This window comes from Macaca thibetana, chromosome 16 (genome assembly GCF_024542745.1).
Source record: "Macaca thibetana thibetana isolate TM-01 chromosome 16, ASM2454274v1, whole genome shotgun sequence".
NCBI classification, from domain to species: domain Eukaryota; kingdom Metazoa; phylum Chordata; class Mammalia; order Primates; family Cercopithecidae; genus Macaca; species Macaca thibetana.
The window spans coordinates 25,948,617-25,961,954 of record NC_065593.1 but is presented as its reverse complement, the minus strand read 5'-3'; the positions used below and the strand labels follow the sequence as shown (position 1 = coordinate 25,961,954).

Sequence of the window (13,338 nt, the reverse complement as noted above, 5' to 3'; positions counted from 1 at the left end):
GTATGTATTAACTCACTCAAATCCCAAAATAACCCTATGGAATGGGGCCTCTGATCAGTTCCATTTGATGGATGAGTAAATAGAGGCCTAAAGAGGTTAGGGAGACTATGCAATACATCAGGAAGGCAACGCGGGGTCAGGGTGTTGAGCCATCATGTTACATATTTATCAGAGTCCTGCTCCCCTGGCATTGTAGACTTTCAGGGTCAGGGCAGTGGTGTGCCCCCATCCCTCAAAAATCTTCCTTCCTTCCTACTTCCCTCCCTCCCTCCTTCTTCCTTTTCTTTCTTTCTTTTTTTTTTTTTTTGTGGCACAGTCTCACTCTGTCACCCAGGCTGGAATGCAGTGATGTAATCTCAGCTCACTGCAATCTCTGCCTCCTGGGTTCAAGCGATTCTCCTGCGTCAGGCTCCTGACTAGCTGGGATTACAGGTGCATGCCACTACGCCGGGCTAATTTTTGTATTTTTTGTAGAGATGGGGGTCTCACCATGTTGCCCAGGCTGGTCTCGAACTCCTGAGCTCCAGCGATCCTCCCACCTCAGCCTCCCAAAGTTTTAAGATTACAGGTATGAGCCACCACACCTGGGCCATTGTCTCCTCTTTTCTGCTGTGATACCTAGGTCAACAAAGTAGGGAACTATCAGGGACTAACCTAATCCATAAATACCATTATTAAGTAACGTTCATACTTGATCCAGACTTCCTTAGTTTTTACCTAATGTCCTCTTCTTGGTTCTAGGGTCCCATTCAGGACACCACACTGCATTTGGTCATCTGCCTCCTTAGTCTCCACTTGGCTGTGACAGTGTCTCAGAATTTCCTTGTTTTGGATGACCTTGACAAATCTGACAGGTGCTAATCAGGTATTTTGTAGAATGCCTCTCGGTTGGGATTTGTCTGGTGTTTTTCTCAGGGCTAGACTGGGATTCCTGGTTTGGGAGGAAGACCACAGAGGAAAAGGTCTATTCTCACCACATCACACTAAGGGTATATGCCATCATCATGACCTGTCACTATCGATGTTGGCCTTGATCACCTTCTGAGACAGTGTGTGTTGGGTTTCTCCACTATACAGTTGTTCTTCCCCTCCCCTTTCCAAACTCTACCCTTTATAAGGAAGCCACTACACACCTCATGCTTACAGGGTGTGAAGTTATGCTTTACTTCCTTAGTGGGGCAATTATTAGCATATGTTATTTGGATTTCTTCTATACGAGAGATTTTCCTATTTATTTATTATTCATTTGTTCAATAATTTATACTATATATACTTCATTATGGCCTCATGGATATTTATTTCATACTTTATGACCTAGTATATTTTGGTTTCTGCAAAGCATTTGATCCTGGTATCCCTGGTATTCTGGGGGTAGGTGGTAAACTGTGGACAATCAGCTGTAAGTTCACTGAACTCCATATCTAATGAATGAGCATTATCCACCCCAGAGCACCAAGTGGCTGGGAAATCAATGCCACTGCCTGATTTTAAAGCAAATGAAATAGAAACAGTTAGAGTACACTGCATTTTGTAAGGGAGGCCCCCTCCACCGCTGGAAAACAACGCTCCGATTTTGTAATGCATCAGGGGATATGATGGGTAGTGAGTAGAGATGCAAAGTATATTTCCACGGGTCTCGGTCAATACAGTGTGAGCAGAAAACCACCCCTACAAGTGCCTCGGGGCCCTGTCCATGGTCCTGCCCCGCATGTTTAACCAGCCTTGTGGATTCAGACACACCAAGCACTGCTTCTCCACAGCTGAGACTGACAGAGGTAGGATGGTAGATTCTCTTTCTTGACACATACAATGTGAGGAAATGAACAAGACGAAATTAAATGGGAATAAGGGCCAAGAAACAGGCTTATATTCCAGAAATTATTGACACAGATAACAGGCCCGAATGCTTCCACAAGCCAGGATTGTTAAAAGAAAAAAGAAAAAAAAAAAAAGGAATTGTGTTACAGTAAGAGAGACTACAAGGTGACAACAACCACATACACTGCACAGTCCTAGAGAGGAAACAGCAAAAATGGACATTTTGGGGTCAAATAGGGAAATCTGAAAAAGGTCTGCATATTAAACGAGATGAAAATTTATTGAAGCAGAAAAGTGATGATCATTTACCGGCAAAAAAATCAGGTTACAAAACAGTATGCACAGTATGATCTCATTTTCTGGAGAAAATTGGCATATAAGCATGGAAACAGCTGGAAAGGTCTGACAGAAGTGTCATCGAGGCGCTGCGGGAGAGATAGGACACAATACGTTTTATTTTGCTTGTCCCTATTTCCAGTTTTCTGCAGTGCATATCCACCGCTTCTGTAGTAATATCAGAGTATGTTTTTAAAAGAAAGAAATCACTGACGCTCCCCCAAGGGTGGAGAATCCCTGGCTTGGCAGAGGTTTCTAAAACAGATCCCTGGAGGTTTTGGTGGCCAGAAACTTAATATGAGTGGACAGTGCAGAGGCAGCCCCACCCTGAGCTGCGTGCATGTGTAAGGTCTTGGGGCTGGTACAGTCTTGGGTGGGGGGGGGGGGGGGGGGCGGTCTGCTGGTCCAGCCCTTTCATGTTATTGCTAGGAAAACTGAATCACAGAATTAGGCGATGGCAGCTCCAGGGCCAGAAGCCAGATGTCTGGCTGCTGGGTCACATGGAAATGGCCTAGGGCTTCAGGAACTGGGGTATTTGGCCTGGAGAAGGGAAAATGGGAGTAAGGAGCTAGGAAGGAGAGAAGGGGCATGAGTGCTATTTTCAAATATTTAAAGGCCCCGGCAAAGAAGAGAGACCCATGTGAGTCTCTGTGCAGAATGGTGATGACTAAGTGACGAGCAGGTCTGTCTCTAGAGTGTATGAGGGAGAAGGTTCTAATGGCAGGAACTGTCCAGCCGGGGGAGAAGTGGGTGAGGCTTGCTGGGCACGTGGCCGAGGTTGGTGGCCCCTGCCAGAGGTTGCTGGGAGACCCTTCCCACCACTGAGGCTCTGTGGTTCGGGGACTCCAGGTTTCAGCCAGAGCTGGTGGCTTCTTTACCCGCCCTGCAGCCTGTGTCCTGAGAGGAAGGAGCGGGACTCTACCTACACCAGGAGGCGGCTCAGCCTGCCCCAGATGGGAACCACCGGGAAAAGGGAAGGGTGTGGCTGGCCTTTAGGGAAGAAAGGTCATGGTGGCAGCAGGCAGTGCCCCTCAGCAGAGCCCCGCAGAGGGCAGTCTGGGCTCTCACAGGCACTGCAGTGGTGTTTCCTGGGGTGGGTACCTGAGTTCTCAAGCCCTGAAGCTGCCTCGCTCTCTTCTGCCCACCGCTCTCAGCAACTCACAGGTCCCGGCCCATGCCCAGCTGCCAGTGAGAGATAATTCTCCATCGTCTCTCACTGTCTGGTGACACGGAGGCACGGGTCCAACCTGGCCATCCTCCAGCTTCCCCCATGTCCTGAAATGCCTGGTCTGACCTGTCCCGGGAACACAATGCCAGCCAGTGCCCATTTGAGGCCCATGGCCCCAGGCCCCCCATGCAGGGCCTGAGGCCTTAGATGGTCTTGGAAACCCACTTCTCAGGGCTTTTGTCTCCAGGGGAAATCCCTGACCATTTCAGCCAGGTGGGTGCTCTGTCTTCCCCTAAAGACAAAGTCCCCAGTCCCCACGCCGGTGCCACCAGAGGACTCTGGTGTGGTGATATGACTCCGTCCACCCTACTGGCTGCACCGACCCTCCGCTTCCAGCCCTGTTAACAATCTACGTAAGTCCTGCTTTCCCCAAATAGATGCCACATGAAAGCCCTCTGCTCAGCCACCACTCCCCGAGCCTGGCTCTGCCTGGCCTGCTGCAGCCAACACAGCCGGCTGCCAGCCTGGCTGCCCAGCAGAGCCTGAATGAGAGAGGTCACTCAGCACTGGGCCGGGAATACACGGTGGCCCCAGCAGACACCTTCTCCTGTGTCTGGGCAGGGTGGGTGCAGCCAAGGAGCCAAGGCTGCAGAGCACCCCTACCTGTCCCTTTCACCCCCTGGCCCGGCCCAGCAGAGCGTACACAGACCCTTGCATCTTGTTCTCCGCAGCTGGGGGTGGGGTGGGGAGCCTGGGACCAGATTCTGGTAGGTCTCTCCCCAAGACAAGGGTGGATGTGCAGACCGCTCAGAAGGACCTGCACGACCGAGGAGGGAAGGTGGGCGCAGAAGCCACCCTGGGCGTGACGCGTGATGCTCGGGGCACAGGCGCCACGAAGGGGGGAAAGCGAGGGCCCGGCTGTGCCGGGGATACCCGGGGGACCGAGGTCCTGGGCTCCGGCGGAGGGAGGGGATTGGGAGGGAGGCCACTGCCTCGGGCCACGCGGGTGACCCGGCGGGAGAGCTGGGGGAGGGGCGGCGGGGCTGGGGGCTGGGCTGGGGTCCCCGGACCGGGACTGGGGTCGGGCCAGCTTACCTCCTCGCCCTGGCCGAAGCGCAGTCCGAGCGCCGCGACGCGTTCCACGCGCAGGAAGCCGTCGGGGTCGCGGCCGCACACCTCGAACACCTCGCGCAGGCGGCGCACGGAGCGCAGCAGAGCCGCGGGGGCGCCCGCCCAGCCCGCGCCGCCCGCCATCCGGGCCGGCCCGCAGCTCAGCCCGGACCCCTCGCCCGCCGCACCCGCCGCCCTCCCGCCGCCGCCATCGCCGCGCGCCCTCCGGAGCCGCCCGCCTGGGTCTGCGCCGCGCAGCCTCCGCCCGGTGGCGGCCGCGGCCGATCAGTGTCAGCAGCGGCGCCGCAGCCCCCGCCGCTCCAGAGGGGAAGGGAGGGGAGGGGAGGGGAGGGGAGGGGGGGGGGGAGGGGGAGAGGGGAGGATAAGGGGGAGGGGCAATGGGGGGAGGGGAGGGGCAATAGGGGGAGGGGACGGGCAATAGGGGGAGGGGACGGGCGGGGGCCGCGGCGAGAGCGGGAGGGAGAGAGGGAGGCGGCAGCGGCGGCGGGGACGCTGCAGACAAAAGGAGCCCGCGTCCTCCCGAGTGGGGCCGTCCACGCGGGGCCGGCAGGCGCAGCGCGCTGCCTACGGTCGCCTCCTCCGCGGCCTCAGTTTCCCTCCGCGTCCCGGAGCCCGCCCCTTTCCCTGGACACCCGGAGCCACCCGAAGGCCCCGCCCTGCCGGAGGATTCCGCAGGGTCGTGCCCCTCTCCGCTGCCCGTGCCCGCTGCCGCGCCTCGCGTCTCCCGAGCGGTCAGGATGTCCTGGGTGTCTCCTGCGTTGGCGCGTTCCGTGACTGCATTCATGTCGGAGGAAGCTGAGGCCCAGAGAGGTCGGACTCACTCTAGGCCACACAGCTCGCGATAGGCAGGGCTGGGATTCGCTCCCAGCTCTGGAGGGCTCTGGACTCCGCTCTTCACCTCGGCGCCGCGGTCTCCCGGCGCTCTACTCCAAGACAGCAGTTGTGGGGCCATCGGGCGGGGGGAGGGCACAGAGAGGAGGAGCAGGGAACTGAACCCCAGCCTGGACCCGGGACCCTGCGACAGGGAGGTGAGGAGAAAACCAGGATGAGGCCCAAGGGAGGAAAAGCGAGGCCCTTCCAGAGGCCTGCCTGTGGCAGGACCCAGGGCTGCCCCACGCCTGGAGGAGGCTTCCTCCCTTTCCCCGGGTTCCCACCATCACACCTCCCTGGCAGCCTGCATGCCCCAAGCTCAGAGAGTCCAGGACAGAATCTCTGTCCTGGTGGCTGCAGGCTCCAGGTCAGGACCTTGGCCTCCTCCCATTAGTGCTCAGCGGAGCCTCCACCCCAGCTTGTACTGACTTCCCAGCCGCGCTTCGGGGACCTGCAGGACCGGGCCGGGCTCTCCTCTGCTCTCCTCCTCCTTGCTGGGCACATCAGGTCTTTGTGGCAACGATTGGCCCCAAGCCAAAAACAGGCCTTGGTTGAGGCTACTCCCACCTGTGCTGTCCTGCTCAGCACTGAGGTTTCCTCTTCCGGGAAGGCTTCTCTGATGGCACTCCATCTTGTCTTCTATCCTGAGTTCTAGGCCCTTCTTCCAGATGCCCAGTTAGTTCTTCATTCTCTAGTGGGATGCCCATTTTCCCTACCATGCTGGGAAGCCCTCCAGGGCAAGACATGTCTTAATTACCTTCAAGTCCCTGATCTCCAGCCAAGAGTGGGCCCAGAGGAAGCCCCACCCAGAGGGGATGGGCCCGCCCATTGTGTGAGGAGCCAGGAGCAATGTAGTGGGAGTCCGGGGTGAACTGCATGACCTCCTCTAGCTGGGCCTCGGTTTGTAGCTCTGTGGTCTTCCTGCTCAACCCTGAATATATCCTGCACAGGGACTGCCATTTGCCTTCTGATAGTGGGCGGGGCCTTCTTCTTTCCAGCCCTGGCTCCTGGGATGAACCTGGCTTTTAGCTACTCTCCTTTGACCCTTCGGTTCCTCTGAGAGCCATGAAAGGCAGCACCTGTTGGGAAGAGAGACCTGTGGTTCTGAGGATTGAGGGGTCGGAAATGTGTGAAAGCGGGAAAGGGGAGGCCTTGGGATTGGAGTGGGGGTATTCGGCTGAGTGAGAGTGTCTCTGCTAGCTGGATGCCCCTCAGCCGGATACTAACATATTTTAGCTGGTTTCCTCGCCTGTACAGTGGGGATAATAGTGCCTTCCTTTTAGAGCGACTGAAGATGAGAGCGAATCTAAGCAATGCTGCTTCCCCCCGCCTACCCTGCAAAATGGAGGTGGAAATGGAGAATAAGGACGGGCGGTTGGTAGGGAGAGACTGGCTGCTGGAGACTCAGCCAGCTCCCCGGCAAGGAGGTAGGGAGTGGAAGCTGGGGGCTGCTGCCTGCCCCTGGGACCCCGATATTAGTTCGTCCAAGGTCAGCTTGTGTGGTTTTCTCTCACCCAAGGGGCTCAGCACAGAAAGGAGATGGCCAGGAGCTGGGGCTGCCCCCTGGTGGGGGCTGCAGAAGTGGCTCTCCGCGCTCTGCCTGGCATTGAATGCCCCCTTACTGGGGACAGGGGAGCTGGAAGACTCACCCACTTCAGCTGGCAGAGGCGGGGACCTCAGGCCTGAGCATGAACAAATCCCAAGTGAACCAAGACAGGATCCCGCCATGAGATTAGCCAGTTCTTGTCAAAGATAGGATCATCACAAATTCAAAAATCCCCCAGGAGAGCTTTCCCTGACCCGACTCTCCTTGCCCACGTCTCTGCAGTTTTGTCTCTGGTGGGCGATGGTTTGAAGGACACCTGCCTCGCCCACCAGTGGCACTGGGTCTCTTGCTCACCGCTGTGCTGCTGGGGCCAGCAAAGCACATCACAGGCATTCTTTCTGGGGTTGTCACGTTTTTGTGGCGCACCTATGTTGTGTCGGGTATGCTAGGATGACAGTGAAAGGGGAGCAGCCACTTGCTGAACTTGATGGGGACAGTCATGGCCCAGTGTGATCTACATTGAGGTCCCAGGCTCTAGGAGCCCAAGAGGGCCTGCTGAGTGCCTACCCAAAGGTCCCTCAGAGATGGTGAGATTTATGGAGTCCTTGGGTCCTTGGACGTGGACCTGGGACCACTAAGGCTCCCATCACCTTGATCGAAGAGCTCAAAGTGCAACCCTGAGCAGAAGCAGCAAGAGAATATCCATGTCAGGACCGGCTGCAAGACTGGGAACCTCAGGGTGAAGGGGGTTGCTCCAGGAAAGCAAGAGGTCCCCATGGATAGAGTGGGAAGGCGGGGAGCCTCCTTACTGTTCTCCACTTCCTCCAGGTGACCTCTGATTCTCCAGGGGATTTCCAACAGCTGCAGCAGCCTTGTCAGGCTGGAAATATACTGGGAAATATACATGGAAGGGACAGTTGGGATTCTGGCCCCTTCTCTAGGAAGAAACAAGTTTGATCAGGTCCCTCCCCTGCTGAAAACTCAATGGCCACCATTGCCTGAGCTGGCATTGTGCAGTGTCTTCATACTCTCCTGCACTCCTTAACCCTAGTGTGGGAGCATCCAGGCTCCCTACTGCCTCCCTCTGTTTAGTGGGTGGGAGGCCTCAATCCTACTCCATCCCAATTCCACTTTCTCTAATTCCTGTCCTTGTGTTGTGGAAGTGGCACTTCCTACAGGAAGCCTTTCATGACCACCCCCATCTTGCCCCCTTGACCACCTCTCTCATGTGCTCCTGCGGAGAGGTGAAAGTACAGACTGTGCAGCCCACTTACAGGTGCGGATAAGGCTGTGGTGAGAGTCAGTAAGTTAATACATACATGTAAGTGTCAGAACAGTGCTGCTGGTTAGTGACAGCTATTGTCCTTGTGACTATCCTTACCATCTCTTACCCCTGTTGTCTATCACTGGAGTATCTGGGAAACTGTATGGAAGGTCGTAGGAGTGACCATGAGGTCCCTGGTAGCAGGGACTATGTCCATTTCTCTCCTGATTTCTGTAGCTCCTAAATAATGCCCATACACACATGGTTAGGGTCTGTGTAGGAATACATTAAGGGATGGACAAATATGGTGTGGTAGCCTGAAAAATGCCCCCTTAAATGATATCTATGTAACAATCCCTGTACATCAGTGGTCCCCAACCTTTTTTGGCACCAGGGACTGGTTTCAGACAAGTCAGGGGAAGAGGATCTCGGGGTGAAACTGTTCCAACTTAGATCATCAGGCTTCAGATTCTCATAAGGGACATGCAACCTAGATCCCTCTCATGTGCCATTCACAATAGGGCTCCCACTTCTATGAGAATCTAATGCCACTGACCTGACGGAAGGTGGCGCTCAGGCACTAATGCCCACTCACCCGGCGCTCACCTCCTGCTGTGGTTCCTGTCAGGCCATGGACTGGTAATGGTCTGTGGTCTGGGCGTTGGGACCCCTGCTGTAAATGTTACCTCATTAGAAAAAGGGTCTTTGCAGATGTAATTAAGGATCTGGAGGCTGGGCGCGGTGGCTCACGCCTGTAATCCTAGCACTTTGCGAGGCTGAGGCAGGCAGATTGCTTCAGCCCAGTAATTTGAGACCAGCCTAGGCAATATGATGAAATCCTGTCTTTACTAAAAAATACAAAAATTAGTCGGGCATGGTGGCATGTATCTGTAGTCTCAACTACTAAGGAGGCTGAGGTGGGAGGATGGCTTGAGCCAAGGAGGCAGAGGTTGCCGTGAGCCCAGATCATACCACTACACTCCAGCCTGTCTCCAAAAACAAAACAAAACAAAACAAAACAACAAAACAAAAGCAACAACAACAAAAACAACAACAACACAACAAACTAGGATCTGGAGAGGGGGGGTTACTCTGGGTTAGCGAGGTAGACTCTTAATGCAATCACACATATTGATAAGATGGATCAGAGGCAGATTTGACACATAAAGAGAGGGTAATGTGACCGCAGAGGCAGAGATTGGAGTGGTGCAGCCATGAGCCAAGGAGCATCAGCAGCCATCAGAAGCTGGAAGAGGCAAGGAACAGAATCCCTCCCAGAACCTCTGGAGGGCCCACAGCCCTGCTGACGCCTGGATTTGGGCCTTCTGGCCTCCAGAACTGTTACAGAATAAATTTCTGGTGTCTTAAGCCACCAAGTTTGTGGGAGCTAGCACAGCAGCCATGAGAAATGAATACGGATGGTACAAATACCATGTGGAAGTTATCAAAGATTATTAAGAGCCAGGCTTTGGAATTCAAAACAGCTGAGCTGGGCACCAACATCTGTTGCTCGTTTAGCCCCATGACTCTGGACAGGTTAATTTCTCTAAGCCTCAGTTTTTCTACCTTGCAGAGGTCCTCCAGGGTTTTAATTTAAAAAAGATTGTGTCATGCCTCGCCCAGTGCTTGGCACAGTACTGGCACCTGGGTGATTATGTGTGTCGGTATGGAGCAGTTTGGAACCAGTCTAAAAGGGGGAACATTTCTGTATTTTCATCTGTGAGCCTTGATTTCATTGTCCATGTTGTCTGGAAATGGGGCAGGATTCAGTAACTTCCTGTTCACAACCTGCTGGGTTTTTTTTTTTTAAACCCATGAGTAATTATCACTTGGAAGGGGAAGAAGGTGCTGTGAACTTATTTTCCTTCTTCACTGATCCCAAAATACGTTTCTGTGAGCAAAAGCAGAGAGGCCCCTGCTGGGAGACACAGCCAGCCCTGCCTTTGGAGTGCTGGCGACCCTGGCTGGACTAGGGCACACTTGGGGTGCAGGGGGGCATCTTGAGACCTCATCTTTCCTCTGCTGCATGAGCTCTTGATGTGAGGGGTATCCAGAATCTTCTCTGACCCTTAGAAGCAGGATTGCTAAAATTCCTTCCAGGATTCTAAGAAGAAATGCCAAAACCTAACTTATTCTACCCAACTGGGCTCCAGATCCTACTGTCAGCTGCAGAAATGGCCCCTGAAACTAACTTCCAGGCAGGGCACCAATATTTCCCTCCTGGCTTAGGAAGCAGTGTCCTCGGTGAGTCAAATCCACTCACATTCCCTGGCTTTGAGCCTCCTCTACTGCCCACTTCTACCTAAAAGAAAAACTCAGTCCTCAGGGTGAGCGGCAAGCAGGAAGGCCCTTTACAGCTTGATGCTCTCTGTTCTGTAAAACATGGCTGAGCAGTAACATCATCTACTATACTCAGTTTACATTTGTTGAGCACTTACTATATCCCAAGCATTGTGTGGCATAGACTCCAAGACAGTGACTCAACGTGGAATTGATCAGTGAAATGCCTGGCTTGCCTTGCACATGCTGTTCCCTCTGCCTGGATTGTCCCCCCTTCACCACCCCCACTGCCATCCTTCAAATGCCACCCCCTGAAGCCTTCCCTGAGTCAGCTGCCCTTACTGCTCTGCCCTCACAGAACTTCGCAGACCCTACAGTGTGTTCATGATGCACACACAGGGATGCCCTGCCCATCGGCTGTCTCCCCTGGCCGGGGCACCCAGCTGTCTTCTCAGGGATGATGGGATCATTCCAAGATTAGGAAAACAGACACACGGTAAAGAGCCGAGAGTTAAGAGGCAGGTGTAGGAAGTGCTGTCAGAGCCGTAGGAGGAGAGGGAACAGGTGCCTGGAAGCCCAAAGAGGTGAGGAAAATGACTGAATTATAGTTAAGTATGCACATCCTTCACCATGTATTTTTTTTTTTTTTGAGATGGAGTCTCACTCTTGTTGCCTAGGCTGGAGTGCAATGGCATGATCTCAGCTCACTGCAACTTCTGCAATGTTCAAGCGATTCTCCTGCCTTAGCCTCCCGAGTAGCTGGGATTAGAAGGTGCCCGTCAACACGCCTGGCTTTTTTTTCTTCTTTTAGATGGAGTTTCGCTCTTGTTGCCCAGGCTGGAGTGCAATAGTGAGATCTCAGCTCACTGCAACCTCTGCCTCCCAGGTTCAAAGCGATTCTTGTGCCTTAGCCTCCCAAATAGCTGGGATTAAAGGCACATGCCACCATCCCTGGCTAATTTTGTAGTTCTAGTAGAGACAGGTTTTTCCATGTTGGTCAGGCTGGTCTCGAACTCCCGACCTCAGGTGATCCACCCGCCTCGGCCTCCCAAAGTGTTGGGATTACAGATGCGAGCCACCACGCCCGGCTACTAATTTTTTGTATTTGCAGTAGAGATGGGGTTTCACCATGTTGGCCAGGCTGGTCTTGAACTCTTGACCTCAGGTGATCCACCCACCTCGGCCTCCCAAAATGCTGGGATTACAGGCGTGAGCCATTGCGCCTGGCCACCTGAGAGCTGCTTGAGAGCAAGGACCATTCCCCATCAACCTTGTTAACCTTGAAAGGTTGCAAGCTGTTGAGTAGAAGTCATAAAACAACAGTGAAGGTTTGGGGTTGACCTACGGAGTTGAGAGCAGTTCACCTGCACCACTCTAAACTAGTTATGCTGATACTCCCCTAAGGAAGGTAAACAAACCCAGCTCCCTGTTATCCAAATTAGGTAAAGAGCTACCTTTTGATAAAAGGAAAAAGATAAAGGTAAAAACATCCAAGAGGTGGTAGTTAATGTAATACCTAAATAAACTCTGCTCTCATAAACACCCTTTTTAGTACAATTAAAAGTAAGCATTATCCTCATCTCTTAAAACCCTTTTTGTTTTCGAAGCACTAATGATCATTGTAAAATGCTCAGAAAATAGACACAAAGCCTTGGCGTGGTGGCTCATGCCTGTAATCCCAGCACTTTGGAAGGCCGAGGCGGGCAGATCATGAGGTCAGGAGATAGAGACCATCCTGGCAAACATGGTGAAACCCCATCTCTACTAAAAATGCAAAAAATTAGCTGGGCGTGGCGGTGGGCACCTGTAGTCCCAGCTACTTGGGAGGCTGAGGCAGGAGAATGGCGTGAACCCGGGTGGCGGAGCTTGCAGTGAGCCGAGATTGCACCACTGCACTCCAGCCTGGGCGACAGAGCGAGACTCCGTCTCAAAAAAGAAAAAAAAAAGAAAAAAAAGAAAATAGACACAAAAAGGAATAAGTGAGCCATACATATTGTTAACATTGAATATATTTCCTTTTCTTTATCCTATGCAAAAACTATATACATATATTTGTATTTACGTAATTGGGAATTAGCCCTCTTATGTGGTTTTAAAACTCGTGATTTTATTGGAAGTCCTCTCCCAAAATTTAAATATTATTAGGCCTTTTTTTATACTTTATGTTCTAGGGTACATGTGCACAATGTGCAGGTTTGTTACACATGTATTCATGTGCCATGTTGGTGTGCTGCACCCATTAACTTGTCATTTACATTAGGTATATCTCCTAATGCTATCTCTCCCCTCTCCCCCCACCCCACGACAGGCCCCAGTGTGTGATATTCCCCTTCCTATGTCCAAGTGATCTCATTGTTCAATTCCCACCAATGAGTGAGAACATGCGGTGTTTGGTTTTCTGTTCTTGCGATAGTTTGCTGAGAATGATGGTTTCCAGCTGCATCCATGTCCCATATTAGGCCATTTTTAAAGGCTGCATAAGGAAGTGGTCAGCCTCCAGAAGGTGCTGGATGAATGTAGATAATTTAACCAATATTTTGGTTGTCTTCAGGTTTTCTGATATTATAATACTTTGATGAAAATCTTCACTCTTTTACCATTTGTTTCTCCGGGCTAGATTCCTAATTTCTAGGGCAAATGGTATGGAATTTTTTTTTTTTTTTTGAGACGGAGTTTTGCTCTTGCTGCCCAGACTGGATGCAATGGCGCAATCTCGGCTCACCTCAGCCTCCGCCTCCCAGGTTCAAGTGATTCTTCTGCCTCAGCCTCCTGAGTAGCTGGGATTAACAGGCATGCACCACCACGCCCAGCTAATTTTGTATTTTTAGTAGAGATGGGGTTTCTCCGTGTTGGTCAGGCTGGTCTCAACTCTCGACCTCAGGTGATCCGCCTGCCTCGGCCTCCTGAAGTGCTGGGATTACAGGC

General features: G+C 52.8%; 2 protein-coding genes across 2 annotated transcripts in view; one reads left to right on the top strand and one right to left on the bottom strand.

Moving 5' to 3' along the window:
* The window catches only part of RAB11FIP4 (RAB11 family interacting protein 4), a 144,382-nt gene extending 139,633 nt beyond the window's left edge, over positions 1-4,749 (bottom strand). The window contains exon 1 of the mRNA XM_050763800.1: positions 4,418-4,749. Coding sequence (XP_050619757.1) covers positions 4,418-4,576 — 159 coding nt within the window. The 5' untranslated portion in view covers positions 4,577-4,749. The remainder of the gene's footprint in view (positions 1-4,417) is intronic.
* A 4,461-nt stretch (positions 4,750-9,210) lies between these two features.
* OMG (oligodendrocyte myelin glycoprotein) overlaps positions 9,211-13,338 on the top strand; it is a 94,774-nt gene continuing 90,646 nt past the window's right edge. The window contains exon 1 of the mRNA XM_050763819.1: positions 9,211-9,220. The gene's annotated coding sequence lies outside the window, so the exon portion shown is untranslated. The remainder of the gene's footprint in view (positions 9,221-13,338) is intronic.